Below are 17,171 nucleotides of genomic sequence, written 5' to 3' on the forward strand. Positions count from 1 at the left end.
GTTTATGCCTCCGAGAAGGTGACGTATTTACCAAATTTTCACCTAAGACCAGAAATTGGAAGGATTTTAGTTCTTTCTGCAAAATATAACCCTTAAAAAGGACTCCGGCAACTTGGTTATGGGAAGTTTCCACGAGCCAAACCATTTAATGGCATTTTGAAGGTGACGGCGATTTTCTAATGCTCGAAATAAAACAAAAGCAATAACATTCGCTAATGTCAAAGAATCAAGAACTCCTTTGCCCCACAACCTAAACCTACCTAAGGAATTGTGTGAACACAGTTAGGGGTCACTTTGTCATTGAACATCATAATTTGGAACCTAAGCTACCATCCCATAGCACTTAGTTAATCAAATAAGTAACCTCATGGAGGCAGTAGTACGATTGAACAGCACTTGGTCAAGCAAATAAGTAATCAAACTAGAGTACCATCCCATAACCACTCAACGTCACACCACTCAATCAAGTGATTATAAAGATCGAAGATTATACTAAAATTAGATTGCCATGATTAATTTCATTTTCACATTGAATACAGTACTAAGTACCGAAAGATAATAAAATATTATAATATAAAAAATAATAATGGGCAATGGAAAATTATTTTAAAAAATAGAGGAACAAAATTGGGCCGAAGAAGAAAACAGGAAAAAGCCGTGAATACGAATTCGTCGTGGCATTGCATGTAGAGTCCAAATGCATTTTATGGTTTCAAAAGAAACGACGTCACCTCATACAAAAGCCGGGGAGCCCACAGACAAACCGAGATATTGTTTATGAAATTTCAATTTTGCCCCACATTTGTGAATGAGACGGCAAGAGTTACTTTTTTTCCCCAATATCACCCCCAGTGTCTCCCCCTCCCCCTCTCTTTCTTGATTGTGGGGTCAAATTTGATCCTTTCTTCTGTGATATGTAGCGGCGGCCTTGATTGTCACGATCCTACCCCCTTCCACTCTCAGATCGTCAAAGTTTCTCTGAATATCCGAACTTGGAACATAACGGTTAAATCATGTTTCTTCTGGATTGGTTCTACGGCGTTCTTGCCTCCCTTGGTCTCTGGCAGAAAGAGGCTAAGATCTTGTTTCTCGGCCTCGATAATGCCGGTAAAACCACCTTGCTTCACATGTTGAAAGACGAGGTTCGTTTTTCCAATCTTTTTCTTATTTTTACTTTTAAATAATTTTCCAACTTCGCTCAAAATATTGAAATCTGTTTTTTATACCTTTTTTAATTTAATAAGCCAAACTGAAAGTATAATTTTGGATCTCTGAATCGAATTCGATCGCTTTATTGTCTAATCTTTTAGTTTTGTATACTTGGGAATTTTGGGCTTTTTATTTTGGTTTAAATGGAAGATATTAAAGCCTTTTAATTCTTCTGGCAAAAAAAAAGGCCTTTTAATTCTTCATTTTTCTTTATTTTTTATTGGAAAATGAGGATATTTTGAAAGAAAGGTAATTAAAGATGTTGATTATTAATTTATTATTGAACTATTTCCAGAGATTGGTTCAACATCAGCCAACTCAGTATCCCACATCTGAAGAGCTTAGTATTGGGAAAATTAAGTTCAAAGCATTTGATTTGGGAGGTCATCAGATTGCTCGCAGAGTCTGGAAAGATTACTATGCTAAGGTAACCAAGAGCTGAAAGTAATGCCAATTTCTTCACTAACATTTCCTTGGTTTTAGATTCCAATGTTTTTACTGTGTCAACCATATGTATTGCATTTTGCATTATCTGTTGTCATCTCTGCTGCATGTTTATTAGTTTTAGTGATTCTGCATTCACTGAAATCTGTTTTCTTGTAATTCGTTTTCTATGGTCAAACAATCCCAAAGATGAATGTTTTGATGACAAAATTCTGCGTTCATATGTGTCACGGATATTTTTGTGCCTGAGCTATCTTTGTACACAGTCTCAATGGAATTTTTACTGCCTTGTGATGTATGAGACACCGAAGAAGAGTGTCTCTAATCTTTGTTATATGCTACTTTTCAAATTATTTCATGGTCATGACTTTTCAGTGAGATTGGTCTTGTGATCACCTTATGAAATGCTTAAATGAAATGTTTAGCAGATTGATTTATTTCTCTAGTTGTCTTGGTTGAAACATGGGTTTCATACCGTAACCAGAGTCTGAATTCTTGTTATCTGGTCTGCTGTAAGTAGTTGCTTATCGTCTTTTAAAGTACATCTTCATAATATATCTTTTTGGAAAGATTGCCAAGTATTATCTGTTCTGCTGTAGCTTTCTGCAACCTCATAGCTTGTTATTGGATAATTTTTGTGAAGATTTTTCAAAAGCAAATAAAACAAAATTCATCAAAATGATAGATCCCTGGTCCCTGGTGGTGGGCCATGGGGCGGTTTTCTTTCCCTATTCCTGCTGGATCCTTTATTTTGCACTAAAGCCAGCCTGACCTCGGAGAAGTTGGCTTGGGTGTTCTGGTCTAGAATTGCCTGCTGGAATGTTAAGATTGTATCAAAGAAGTGTTGTACGTGCTTCGCTGTCAGTAATTCAGCATTGATCAATGCTTTCAAGCAGCATAGGATTTAGGATGGGATTGGGTTTACATGACATTTTTACTACATGCAGTGGTTGCAATTATGTCACCTTTCTCTTGTTTTTATTGGTTTTCTGCTGTACCTCTTTGTTCTTATTGTCTCTTGTTATAGGCTGTGGTTGCCTGGTCTTGAGTGAATACTTTGAATTGTGTATTTCCTGTGTTCCAGGTGGATGCTGTGGTTTACCTGGTAGATGCCTATGATAAAGAAAGGTTTGCAGAATCAAAGAAGGAACTGGATGCACTCCTTTCAGATGAGGCCCTTGCAAATGTCCCATTTCTTATCCTAGGAAACAAGATTGATATACCATATGCTGCCTCAGAGGATGAGTTACGATACCATCTTGGGCTCACAAACTTTACCACTGGCAAGGGGAAGGTAAACCTAGCAGACTCAAATGTCCGTCCACTAGAGGTATTTATGTGCAGCATTGTCCGCAAAATGGGATATGGTGATGGCTTCAAGTGGATGTCTCAATATATCAAGTAGGGTAACTATCAGAAAGATGCATTCCGAAGATGCTACAGGCTCCTAAACCCCAACTCCATCTCATCACGCCCCAACTTCGGGAAAAAAAAAATGTATTCATCAAACTGTTTGATCTAAGCCCCTAAGTGTTTTAAATTGGATGTATTTGGTTTTGGATGTGTGTGGAAGGAGGTGCTAATGTCACTACACTGTAAAATGTACTTGTGGCATCAAGTCCCTGGTATTGTAGTTTTGTGAATTAAGCTTTCTATATTACAATAACGATTTGGTTTTAGCAAGAAAGTACTGTTACAGTTAGTTACGTTCTGTGATAGCTTTGTCATTGAGATACAGGGGTGAAGACGGCATGAAGCTCTATTTCAAATAGAATTCGATCGAGTTGTATTTTCAACCTTGAAATTGATTGAAAGTAATTAAATTTTACTGAATTTACCTTGATTATAATACTTTTTTTTAACTAAACCTCGACTATAACACTTAGTTCTACAAAAAATTCTTACAATAATAGTTTGTAGAAAGCCTAAAATCTTGATTTTATTTGTACATCACCCTCAACTGAACTCCATACATTTTATTGGCCAAGAAAAAACCCGATATATTTTAAATTAAATCTAGTAAAATTGCAAGTGAAATAGAATTATCTACACGCTTGTTCTTCATTACTCGCGGTGCAGCACGACGGCTCCGCTGCGAAACATTCTTTGAACCCCGTTCGGTTACGTGAAAAAAAAAAAAAGGACAAAAATTCTTTCTTATTTCTTGTGGTTACTATGTTGGACCCGACGGCAGAACCACATGTTTTGCATACAAGTTCAAAGTACGTAAAGACGGATTCAATTTTTTTTGGTGATGAAAAATTTATTATATAAATATATTTATTCAAAATTTGTTGTTTAATGCAAAGATAATATTTTTTTAAATGTAAAACAAATTTTAATAAAAGAATTTAAAACATTTATTACACTGTCAAATATTTAAAAAATTTATATACAAATTAACATAAATACAACAAAGCCTTATAATATTGAATACATTGAAAATTTAAATATCAAATAAACACATACACGATAAAATATAGATATAAATATTGAAAATAAAAAATAATTATAAAATTTTAAAATTTAAATTTACATATATTAAATATTATTTTTTAAAAAATAATTACATAAATTAATTAAATTAAATTTTAGATTCGATGTTTATTTGGGTCACCATTTGTGATGTACTATTTTACTGTAAAGATTTCGTACCTTTTTTTGCCATATTTTTTTTTCTTAAACAAGTGGGCGGCTAGGAGTAGTACAAAATTTTGCTGTGAAGTTAGGCCATTCAAACACATTGTAAGATACCAAGTCATACTTCAATTACGCCAAGGACAAATTGCCTAGTGCCCTGGACCACGTAAACCCCCACATTTTTTTTTATTTTTGGAGACCCCAACTTTCCATTCCGAAGAAAATAGCCTACTTTCAAAGCGAGAGACCCCACAACACAACACAAGCATTACCATAGCCCATATAGCAATCCTGCGTCTCAACCACGCTCAAGAACTGGCATCCGCGTTTCCCCCAATACAGCCCCAACCTCTAAAACACGTCCACCACTTATCTTTCTGTCATTCTGTCAACTCTTTCTCTCGCTCTGGTCTGCCCTTTTTACGTGTCTTTTTTCCATGATTTTACCTTTGATTCTTTGACTCTTCCTCCTTCCCCCACGATATATACCCTCGCTGCCTCCACTTCTACTTTCAAGTCGAGACGTCCACAACAACTGGTAAATACTACTATAGGTTCTTAAAACAGTACTTTCCTTGCAGTCTGCAGCTTGAACCCAAGTTAAAGCGAACTAAGAACTTCAACATCCACATGGGAAACTGCACCTCTAGCTGGAAAAAAATGGCAAAAGTAATTGATGCTCAAGGAAACCTGAGGAAAGTGAAGCTCCCAGCAAAGGCAGCGGAGCTCATGCTTGAGGAACCTGGTCACATCATCTCTCCCGTGGAAGATCTCAAACGAACTCGCCGCGTGGCTGCTATACGCGCTGACGATGAACTTTTGGCGGGTAAAGTTTACGTTTTGGTCCCTATAAGGAGGGTTAATTGCAAAATTACGGATGCGGATACGGCAACCATAGAAGCTGCTTGTCGTGGAAAGAAAAGGAGAAAAACTGGTGCTAAGATTTTGCCCGATGTGAGTGAGGGGGAAGAGAACGAAGTTCGGGTTTTGCAAGAGAAATGTAGGAAGGGAATTCCTGTTCCTGGCTTCCGATTGGGTAATTACAGGCCGTGGACTCCTGTATTGGAACCAATTTCTGAAGTGCTCTGAGAAGTCTTTCTCTTGCTTTTTGTTGGGTTTGGCTTCTTCAGGGTGGAGATTTCCCAAAATACACAATTGTTAAAAATTGGAAATCTATAAGTAGGAAGGCTAGTATACTTGAACATTTTTTTGGTAGAAATCAAAGGCCAATTCTTTCATTCTTTCATTTAATTAAAGAATTACTTGAGTAGCTTCTCAAATTAAAGTAACGCTGCTGCTCAAACAGTTTCTAACAGCAAAGTGAATCTACAACTGTTGTTCAATTCTTTGATTTGTTTCTTGCTCCTAACTCCTCCCAAGAAAGGGGCAGCCACACTTTTAAATAGTAAACTCTTGTTTTCATTTTGGTTCAGAAAGTCGAAGTAATTTTATTGGTTAAGAGATATCAAAGGAAATGCAAGCAATGGTGAGCCCATTCAAAGCCTGGATGCTCAGAGTCCATCTAGGCCCACAATTAGTTTGTCCATCAAACCTCGACTCTACCCGATCCTTTATGGGGTCATGTTATGGCTCATCTGAAATTAGCTCAGGTACCTAACTCAACTAGTCGCCTTCCGAGTTTCAAAACATAAGAAAGCATGCCAAACTCGTTTAGGTAATGAATTATAATATTTATTCAAAACTAATTATTTTTTATTCAAACCAGTGCAAAACACATTTTTATCACGGAGTTAATTTTGATTGGGACAGAGTTCAAATTAATGAAGGCGACAGAACCCATAATATAAAAACACTGGTATTGAGAGCCCTATTGCTGGCTTGTCAATAGAATCAATTTCCTGTTTACATCCTAGTTTGCTCGCAATGAAATCATTTTTGTATTTAATGTGCCTCATTGCGAAAGCCACATTCAATTTCTTAAGCTCTAATCTTTGGTCGTGTAGCATTTTCAAACGCAATTTATTACATCCCATAACGTTTACGAAGTTAAGCTGTTGTTTTCATCATTTAGTCACCCTCCAATTCTTAATTGTTGTTTGACATCTTTGTATTTGCTATAAATAAATATCATTGTCCACTATATTTTTTATACGACAAAGTAATCACGAGACCAAACCAATACTATCACCTTCAGGCCAAGCCTTCAATCTTAATTTAATCAAATAAATCGTAGCCTTTATAATTAAGATTTAAGATACAAACACTCCGATTTTCCCACCATTTTTTCCTTGTAAATCCTGGTACAACGACATGAATTCGTGTCTTGATAAAAGATTTGTCCCCATACACCCATGCCTGCCATAATTTGATCTTTCCTCCAAACCGTAGGGAAAAAATAGTGATACCCGTGAGAATTAAAATCCAAAGCTAGAGTTGGACGGACGGTTCAGGTCTCAGTTCACCTCGTTCATCACGTAACGCCAAATTTAAAGCATTAAATTAGTTAATATAGTTACGGTTGAACCATTTCTTTGACTTTCCATTCATGCGAGGTACAGTTTACCTACACCATGGACCCCACATGCATATGGCATTCATCACCGTTTGATTAATCTTGTATATATAAAAGGGAAGTCAGACAATGTAGACGAAGCCAACGATCCCAATTTTTATGATATTACATATTACCAAGTCCACCATAAAATCCTTCACAAGATGGAGCGGTTTAACGAACGCCTCCTAGAACATGAAGGCCGTCTCGACATTCCTGCATAAAATGCTTTCTTAATCAAACTCACATGAATCAGAAACTCATACCCTTCCTTTCTTTGCTTTTTTCTGTTATCGCCACCGTATCTTTCATACAGTGAAATTCGCTTTCCCTTGGCTTTTTTTTTTTTTTCTCTCATTAAGCCACATCAATATCATATTATGGGTAACTACATTAGCACTGTCACGTGCCGTCCATCTGATACCGCCGGGAAAATCATTCTCTGGGACGGCTCTGTTCAGGAGTTTAGCTGGCCCTTGACAGCGGCAGAGCTAATGCTGGAGCATCCCCAACAGGTTGTTGTGGAATTCCACGCGGCAGTTAATGAGAAGAGGCCGATTCCATTGCCAGCGGACCAGAAACTCGACGTGAAAAAGGTTTATATACTGCTACCCGTGAAGCGAGGGAAGCCAGCCATGTTGTCATCGGAGGAAGCTCGTCGTGTACTATTGAGTGCGAATTCCGTGTTAAAATCAAAGTCGCTTTTATCCTCCTCGAAGTTTCTTCCTTGGTTTGCTAACATTTGCCCTGCAAATTATGTCGAAGAGATAGGACAAGAATTCCCGTTGCAGAAGAAGGAAAACGTCTACGAGAGGCCTGAGGAGGTTCGATGTTTAACGGAAGTTTTTCCGGAAAGTTTGGAAAGTAGGCCGGATTATTTGAACAAGCAATATTCAGGCAAGGGATGGAAACCAACCTTGGATCCTATAAAGGAGAAGAAGGTTGAGAGAAAGGTACCACATTGGTTGTATTAAAGCTTATAGCTAGCTAGGTTCTGTAATTGTCAAGGTTATGCTTTTCTTTTGTCAGTGCTGCATGCCATGCGAAAATGCATGGTAATTCTCTGAAGAAACGATATGTTAATTAGTTAGGGTATTCGTCTTCATTATGCAACGATGTTCAAATTCTCACAGGGAAAAGCTTGATTGGTGTGATTATCGACTGGTTTGAAGCTTCCCTCTCTTCGATCATACCTTAAGAGAATTTTCTGAAAAGGTAGTTAGCTCTTGATTGGCCAATAAACAAAGGGAACAAAGCCGACTGCATTTAAATTATAATTTAGTAGACTATTTATTTTATACTTAGTCACAATATTTAAATCGAGTTTGCTGAAACATGTTTTTTTGGGAATTAGTAGTTATAAATTTTAATAGAGTTCCTATGTATATCTTGTTTCTGAATTGATATATATATTAATGTAAGTGAATCTTTCCCTTATATGCAGTGTAAATTTAAGCGAACAAACTATCTTGTTAATGGCTATGGCATCGAAAAAGCCTAGCTAAGATAGAAAAAGGTGTGGGATGTCAAGTTTTCAGTAACCAAATGGTTAATCAAGTCGAACCCAATGAGACATTAATGAAACAAGTTCCAAACAGTTATATACGATATACAAGAAATACTATTAGCTATCCAAATTCTATGCAAACATTAACATGTATAGCTTTAGAAGTTAAAATTTAGATTAAATTATTTAGGTAATATTCATGATATTTCTAACTGACAATTTTTATAATATATATCTAAATTCTTAATAAATATGCATGAGAACCATATTAGCATTTATTTAAGAATTGAAACTTGATATTCCTTTTAAAAGTAAGAGAAAAACTACTCCTGGATCCTGGTTTCCAAACCTGACCCGCCCTGCCGAGAAAGTCAGCTCCGAGCTCCTATGAAATAGGTCCCATCAGACATACAATCTATGAAGGAAGATAGATGATACATAGGCAGCCCAATTTCATTAAGTCCATGTTTCTGTTTGGGCCTTTTCGATGGAACAATACAGAAAAATAAACCCCAATGATCCAATATATAGAGAAAATATAAAGGGAAAACAAAAATAATGAAAGGAAAACTTTGTGATTCTATAAATCCTAATATGCCAAATTGATTCTTGAATGATTTTCTACGATCAAATTAAAAGGATTAAATTGCGGGACTTGACCGACATCTTAGCTTTGGAATCCCCGTCGCCATATTGCCAAGTCAAAGCAAAAATCATCAGAAGAAAAAGGAGCAGTTAGAACCATTATCGTCTGTACTACCCCTAAGTCACTTGTCAGATTTGTTCTTGTAAATTGATCTCTCGAAGGAATACTTCTCCCTTTCTCCTCTCTAGCTCTTTGTCTCTTTCCCTGTTTCTCATTATATCTGAGTATGTTTATGATTAAAGCAACAGAAAAAATTTCGATTTGACGAAAGTGTTATCGGTTTCAATGGAGCAAAGCTACCTCGGCTTCGTATATCGTCGCTCAAAAAAAAATCTCGGCTTCCAGTGAAGCCCATGGAGCTTAGTCATTATAAAAGCCCAATTAGAGTCGGATTGATTGGATTTTATTCAATATAATAGCCCAATTCGTGCCTATCCATTGGAAATTGTTCAATATGATAGCCTGATTTGTGCGGTATCTATTGGATATTTTCATCTGCTCTGGTAGGCTCCTTGATGGGCTTCTTTGCGTTGACTATTGACCCATACTGGCCCAAGATTCCATAAGCCTGGAGGCTCTTGGAGTGAATTAAAGGAGCCGCCCGAGACCAAAAGATTTATCAGAGGCCCAAACTGTCTGAGGATAGGGAATATAAATCCGCTTATAATTTTTTATAACAAAGGCCATAGCTTGGGAAGAGAAAACGAGACACATGGGCGCTAGAATTTAAAATTTAAATTTATTAAATGTTAATTTTTAAAGATATTATGAATCATTTGAATTAAACGATTCAATCACCTTGTCGTTTGGGACAAAATATAATAACTGCCCGTGGTAAGGCACTGCTTGACTCTTTTTCATTTGCCGATTGCCAATGATAACAAGGGTACTTCAGTCAAACATAGTTGGTGTTTCCCTTGCAAGAGCTATTCTCAGTTCAGCTTATGAAAAAGATAATTGTTTACATTTGCATTATGAGTTGATGTTCGAAATTGATGGTTGAGATGCGAAGATTAACTGTAAATAAAAAAATTCATAAAGAAGATAACTCATAAGAATTTAAATAATAAAAAATATGATTATTGGATTAAAATAGATAAAAGTTCACCATAAAGACTAAAAACTAAAGGATACAGAAATACTATTATAAGAATTTTAATCAAGGATACAGAACAATAAAAGTTTACTACTCTAGGAAATCTACCTAAAAGATACAAAGCTTGAAAAATACTTTAAAAAATTTTTTAAGGATAAAGAAAACTTTATTCTGCTTTCTACTAAAGAATAATAGAAAATATATAGACTAAGAACATCCCTTTAAGCATTAAAACTTTCAAATTGCATTGCTAAAATCATACATAAAATTAAGAGATTTGCATGTAAACTCATTTACTCATGTAGATTACATAATAATGAATATGACCATAATTTCATCCATGTTCATGCTCTTCTTTTCTAGCTAGTGTGAACACAATCTCCCTATTCCACTTTATCCTATTTCTATATTTATTTAGTGAATTTGAACCAAGGATAGGCTCATCTTATTTTTGAATAAGTTTGCTTTAGTATCAACTCAAGTTATATAATGTGCAGACATTTCGGTATCAATCTCCTTTAGTTGGAAAATATTTATCTTCAAATTTGAATTAGTCTTCTTACTATGGTAGGGTGGCAAATTAGTAACATTGAAGGTAGAAGATACTCTATAAGTGTCAAAAAACTCGATCTTGTAGGCATTCTCCCCAATATACTAGAGAATTAAATGGACCATCTGTCTTAAGTTGTAATTTGTCAAACTTCCATTGTGAAAACCTTTCTTTATGCAAGTAATCCCATACCAAATCATGTTATTTGAACTTTACATGTCTTTAATGCATGATTATTACCTTTTTATATTTCTTAATTTTTTGTAAAATTATAATTCCAACTTGTTCAAGCAATCATTTGATACCCTTAGTTATTTCATTTGCATTTTCATTAAATTGTTGATTAGTAGGAAGAGAAACTAAATCTAGATGACTGATTGAATTCAACCAATGGCTTGATTTTGTAAGCAGTTGTAAGCAAACTCTATTTAAGGTAAAATAAGATCTCACTGTTTTATTTCCTATGAAAAAAGGATCCAAACACCTCTTGCTAACCTTGATTTCATTCTCTTTTTTATAGTTAAGATAGCTTATATAGTTGGGGGTGATCTACTATTTTAATGCCTAATTTTTGCACAATAAAAATAGAAACAACGTTTTCAAAATTTTCATTATTAATTATAACATCACATACCGTATTATGAGCAGTAATTTTAATGTGAAATTTATCCTTGTAGAACCAGTCTCCTTTTTTCTACATGCATATCACTAAAGCTATATTATATAATCACTGAGGATTCAATATCACCATAAGTTTTCTTAACATCTTTTTCGAGATCCTAGGGTACTTTAATAGGTTCTTTATCAATATCTTTAAGATCTTCATCTTCAACCAGTGTAACTATTTTAAGATTTAGACACTTAGAGTTTATATGCCTAACTCTTTGGCAGTTAAAGTTTTTTTGGGTTTGAGTGTTGACAGCACTAGATCATGGTTTGTTGAGAATGAGTCATTCTTTCTATAGGTGTAGATTTGAAGGGATTTTAAAAGAAACACTGGTTTTGGACATGCTTCCCTTGTTAATGTATTCTTTCATCGAAAGATCCGTTTGCTTCAAGTTATGGAGCCTAAGAAAGATATCTTACCAAAAGTTATCTGAAAGATACTTTTTCTTTAACTATCTTTTTATCTTCTTTCAAGTTACAATTTTTCTTTTACCTTCTCTTTCCCTTTGCTTCTTCAATTTTTTTACTAAAATGATGTATGATTTCTAAGTTTGATGGCCACTAGCTTTACCTTGTAATATTCAAGGGCATCATGGTATTCAAATAAACGTTCAATAATGTGTAGCCAATCTAAGAATTCTTCAAGTTACATCTTTCCCTCGAACTCAAGAATTTTTATCTTTGGATCGAATATTGTCATAACATATAGATCCAAAAATTTATAGCTAGACTTAACAAATGGATAGAGTCACCACCAATCTTTTTTAACTAGGTGTGATTGGCCACATAAAAAATCTATCATTTTAAGGAGCTCCTAAGCTCGACTAAGGGTCCCTAAAAGAATAGGTTCGGGTCTACAAACCAGAATAGGGTTCGAAAGTTTGGTTACATGTGGAGAAGGTTATAGCACCCTCATATACCCATTCGAAGAATGGTACCATATTATTTTAAATTCATCATAGGGTTTCGATTCTAATGGTTTCAAATTTTTATGTTGAAATTTTAGAAATAATTTATAAGATTCTTCCATCAATCTAGTAAAATTCTTAAAAAAATTTTCTCACCTCAAAAGTATTTAAGAATCTCATTTGATTTCTTCAAGAGGCTCTGTCGTCGAAAAAATTATCTATTTTATTTTTTTGTTGAAAATATATCTAATTATTCCACTATTTTGGTCAAATTAAATTTTTTTTTTGTTTTGAATTTCTAAATTCTCCACTATTTGGGCCTATTTAGAAATTTTTTTTATTTTTTTTATCTCTAAATTTTTCACCATTTGAGTCAATTTAGAAATATTTTCTCTTTTCAGAATTTTTAAATTTTTCATCATTTGGACATATTTAGAAAAATTTTTATTTATTATTTTTTTTTTGGAAAGAAAATAATATGATAATTATTTTTATTGAAATTTCATTAAATTCTTCCACCATTTTTGATAAATTTAAGAAAATTTCTCACTTAAAGATTTCTTTAAAATTTTAAAATTTACCATTTAAAAATTTTAAAAATCTCATCTTTGGATAATTATCAAATATTTTTAACCCAAATTTAAAAAAGAATACAATTACTTTTATTGAAATTTTGCCTAAATTATTCCATAATTTGGGACAAATTTAGAGAAAATTTTTCACTTAGAGATTTCTTAGAAATTTACTATGTGAAATTTCTAGTAAATTTCTAAGAATATCATCATTGGGTAATTTGTATTTAATTCTAAAATTTTTAATTTTTTAATTTTTCTTCTTTTTTTGTTTTGAAATTAAATATTAATTATTGTTATTAAAACTTTATCTAAATTATTCCACCATTTGGAATAAATTTAGACAAAATTTTTCACCTAAGAATTTTATAAAAATTTATCATTTGACATTTTTATAAATTTCATTATTGGATAATTAATATTTATTCCTAAATTTTTTTCATTTTTTTTAAAATTTAATCATGCAAAAATACTATGAAAATAAATAAAATAAATTAATAAAAAATATCAAACAGAAAAAAGGCTCGACTTAACGACTAGAAGGCTTAGCTTGACTGCAAGAAGAAAAAGCTAGAATGGCTTAAACAGTGGCTTGGCTTGGCTTAGCTTAACACAAATACTAAAAAAAGTTATCAGAATCTAAAAATTTTTCAGATTTTTTCTAAAATTTTCTTTTTTAAAACCCAAAAAAATCTTAAAAAAATTTTTTTGACTGCTTTCTTTGATTTATGCCTCTCTTTTTGATTTTTTTTTTTTGTGTTTGTGTGATCTGTGTGGGCATGTCTTTATAGGGTTCTGAATCTGAGAGCTTCAATCTAGAAAAAAATCCCAATTTCCTCTAAATTCTAACCTTAAACCTAACTCTAACTTTACAAACTAGTTTCAACAATTTCACATAAACTCAACTACCTATTTTTCTATTTTTTTTATTTTGTTTTTTTTTATTTTTTATTAACAAAATTAACCCAAGTAGAACCCCAGATGGATTGGGGTGCCTACCACTGCCATTCTTTGTACATTTTTTATAAAACAAGAATTGTGTAAAGACGTAGACAATCGAATCAACTCGATATATATTATTATTATTATTATTATTATTATTATTTTAATTTTTAAAAAAAAAGTAAACAAAGCTCTTTTAAAAAGAAGCTTAACGACTTTAAAAAATAAATTAAGCTCCTCTAAATAGAGGCACCACAACTTTTGAAAATAAATGCTCCTCTAAATAAAAGCATCATAACTTTGAAAAATAAAATGCTCCTCTAAACAGAAGCATCACAATTTTAAAAAATAAAAAGCTCATTGACAATCATGTCTAGAGGAGTCATAGATAAGATTTGATGAAATTTGTAATGAAAACTTAAAAATTCACAATTTGAGTTTAAAATTCAAAGGTTCAGATTCATAAGAATCTTTCAACTTCACAAGAATTTATTGAAATTTGATTATCAAAATTTTAGATATGCAAGAATTCAAATTTGTAGGATTTTCAAAATTTGCATTTGTGAGATTCTCATCCAAAGTTTTAATTCAGGGATTCGTATGCAAATGACAATGCTTACATCCAACATTTGAATTTTGAAGATTCACATCCAAAAGTTCAAAGCTTCTCATTTAAGTTCAAAAGTTCACATTCAATAAAACTTAGAGTTTCACATCTAAAATCTCAAAGGTTCTCATTTGAGTTCGAAGATTTAAATTCGATAAATTTTAGGTTTTCATACCTCGAAAATTCTCATTTGAAACTCAAAACTCAAATATTCTCATTTGAAACTATCTTAAAGATTCTCATTTAAGACTTAAAGATTCTCATGTAAAAATATCTTAAAGATTCTTATTTAAGACTCAAAGATTCTCATTTGAAAAGGTCTTAAAAATTTTCATTTAAGACTAAAAACTTCTCATTTAAGATTCAAAAATTCTCTTTTAAAAATGTCTTAAAGATTCTCATTTAAGACTTAAAGGTTCTCATTTGAAAATATCTTAAAGATTTTCATTTAAGACTCAAAGGTTCTCTTTTGAAAAGGTCTTAAAGATTCTCATTTAAGACTCAAAATTTTTCATTTGAAAACGTCTTAAAGATTTTTTTTTAAGACTCAAAGGTTCTCATTTGAAAATATCTTAAAAATTCTCATTTAAAAATCAAAGGTTCTTAAAAATGTCCTAACAATTTTTATTTAATCTCAGATTCTCATTTAAAAACTCAAGACTTCATCAAAATATTCAAAATTTCTTTTTCAGATAAGATTCAAACTTTTTTCAAAGTTAAAATTTTGTATGTACTGAATGTCATAATTAATGATGCAAGTGCTTTCTTAATTATGCAAATGCAACAATCTATATTCTTACAATGCCATATTCTTAATCATGATTCAAATATTTACTTCATAATGTAAATGCATATCCAAACCAAAGTTTTAAACATGCTTAAAAAAAAATGCCAACGTAATGCATACAATGTAGATATCAATCTCATGAAATTCTAATAAAAAAGTGATAATATGGTCCTCAAGACTCCACCATCTCATGTTTTCTCCTTGTTTAGCTTTTAACACTTTGGAACAGGTTTCATCAACTGATCATCATTATTTTCATCACTTGATCATCATTCATAGACTTTTTAGCATTAATAATTCCAGAATAAGTTTCATCTATTATTTCATATCATTTAATCACAACTCACTGGCTCCTCTGTACTAGAAATTTTAGTATCAATTTCATCCATTGACCCATATTATTTTCACCATAATTCACAAGCTTTTCAGTATTAGCCATTTTAGAATAAATTTTATCCATTGACCCATATTATTTTCACCATAATTTATAGGCTTCTCAGTATCAGCCATTTTAGAATAAATTTTATCCTCTGATCCATATTATGTTCATCACTTGATCACCATTGACAAGCTATGTTGACCAATTCATCCTCATGTTCATCATTTAGTCACACCATGTGCTTTTTCAAATTACCATTTTTTAGGTTTCTACCATCTCTTCCTTTTTCTATTATCATCTTAGACTTCTTTTTAAAGGAATGCAAAACTTTTTTATGCACATTGTCATTCATTCATCATCATTTCAAATCATGAAAAATGTAATGCAACCATACATTTTTTTTATTTATTCTAGGGATACAACAGTAATGGAACACAAGATGAATTGAAAGAAAAGTAATCAATGAGGAATGAGTTTAGTACAAAAATAATTAGGCACAGGATCAACTTGAAAGCATGTCCTTAGGAACGATATTGAATAAATGGAGTAACAATATCCAAACAATGAATACTCAAATAATTCTTAACATTAATCCAAGATTTAAAAAAAAAAAAACTCATTCCATTAACTGCCAAAATCATTTTGAGCTTATTAAATTTTGCCTCAACTTTGAGAAATCTTCAGATGTCTTTGATTTTCCATCCATGTCTCCAACTCTTAACTTATAGATTTTTTTACCCAAATTACCCTTTCAGGTTTTCAATATGAGTTTTTCTTTTCTCTCATTTTCATTTTTTCTATTTTTTCATTTTTTATTTTTTTTATTTTTTTATTTTTTATTATTGATATCTCTTTCACATTAATCTTTAACACACATAGCAATTCGATTACCCTATCATAAGCATGCCTTAGCCCAATATATGATCATTCAATTCGAGCACTTACATTTGATCCAAATTGATTTTTAAAGGTTGTAATGTATGCTATGGTGAGGGATCATGAAAGAAATAGATAAAATAGACTCAAAACATGTGTTTAAAGGGTTCAAAACCAAAATATCATTTCTCATCATTCGAAACAACTTGGCATTTTGCCCGATTCCACATTATTTCACTACTTTCTTTTTCATCTCATTCCTCACACAAAGACTCTCATCACTTTATCGTAAATCATGTATGGCATTCATTTTTTTCTCTTTTTCTTTTATTTTGCTATTTTTAAAACCTTTTGTGATCTTTTACCACTTTTTTTTTAAAAAAATTACCTCTCAATGTGGAGAGTGATCATTGGTCAAGATTCTTTTAGAAAAAAAAATTATAATAGGCTCAAAGAGGTCGTAATGAATGATTTTTCAAATGGTAAAAGAAAGATAACCATTTTTCATCTCAAATGTGAATGCTTCCCTTAAACATCATCTATTGGATAAAAATAAGCTCATGAATTTTCACACATCTTTAATACATATCTATTCCACATCTGTTAGTGATTGATTTCTTTTGCTCAAATAATCTCCTCAAAACAATGTGAATGAGTTTTCAAAATTAAGTCCCAGAATTATTATCATCATCGTCTAAATATTCATCATCTAAAATTTAAAATGGGAATGAAAAGTTATGAAAGGTGACAAAGCATGAAATAACGATTGAATAAAAGAGAAAATGTAATGAAATGCATTATCCTTGCCTTCTATTAAAATGATAACAAAT

At 32.4% G+C, this 17,171-nt stretch overlaps 3 protein-coding genes across 3 annotated transcripts; all 3 read left to right on the plus strand.

Moving 5' to 3' along the window:
- The first annotated feature begins 882 nt into the window (after positions 1-882).
- LOC111314083 (small COPII coat GTPase SAR1A-like) lies at positions 883-3,340 on the plus strand. The gene is made up of 3 exons (XM_022915108.2): positions 883-1,142; positions 1,505-1,636; positions 2,738-3,340. Exons 1-3 carry the CDS (start codon positions 1,014-1,016, stop codon positions 3,056-3,058), a joined length of 582 nt encoding a protein of 193 aa, XP_022770843.1. The 5' UTR covers positions 883-1,013; the 3' UTR covers positions 3,059-3,340.
- A 1,298-nt stretch (positions 3,341-4,638) lies between these two features.
- On the plus strand, positions 4,639-5,531 carry LOC149512112 (uncharacterized). Its single transcript, XM_089752084.1, has one exon. The coding sequence runs from the start codon at positions 4,924-4,926 to the stop codon at positions 5,380-5,382; it is 459 nt and encodes a 152-aa protein (XP_089608210.1). The 5' UTR covers positions 4,639-4,923; the 3' UTR covers positions 5,383-5,531.
- Positions 5,532-5,668: 137 nt separating this feature from the next.
- Positions 5,669-8,267, plus strand: LOC111314084 (uncharacterized). Its single transcript, XM_022915109.2, has 2 exons — positions 5,669-5,903; positions 6,020-8,267. The coding sequence occupies exon 2, from the start codon at positions 7,186-7,188 to the stop codon at positions 7,777-7,779; it is 594 nt and encodes a 197-aa protein (XP_022770844.2). The 5' UTR covers positions 5,669-5,903; positions 6,020-7,185; the 3' UTR covers positions 7,780-8,267.
- The last annotated feature ends 8,904 nt before the right edge of the window (positions 8,268-17,171 follow it).

Source organism: Durio zibethinus, chromosome 23 (assembly GCF_047325235.1).
Source record: "Durio zibethinus cultivar Kanyao isolate XHJ-2024 chromosome 23, ASM4732523v1, whole genome shotgun sequence".
Lineage (NCBI taxonomy): Eukaryota > Viridiplantae > Streptophyta > Magnoliopsida > Malvales > Malvaceae > Durio > Durio zibethinus.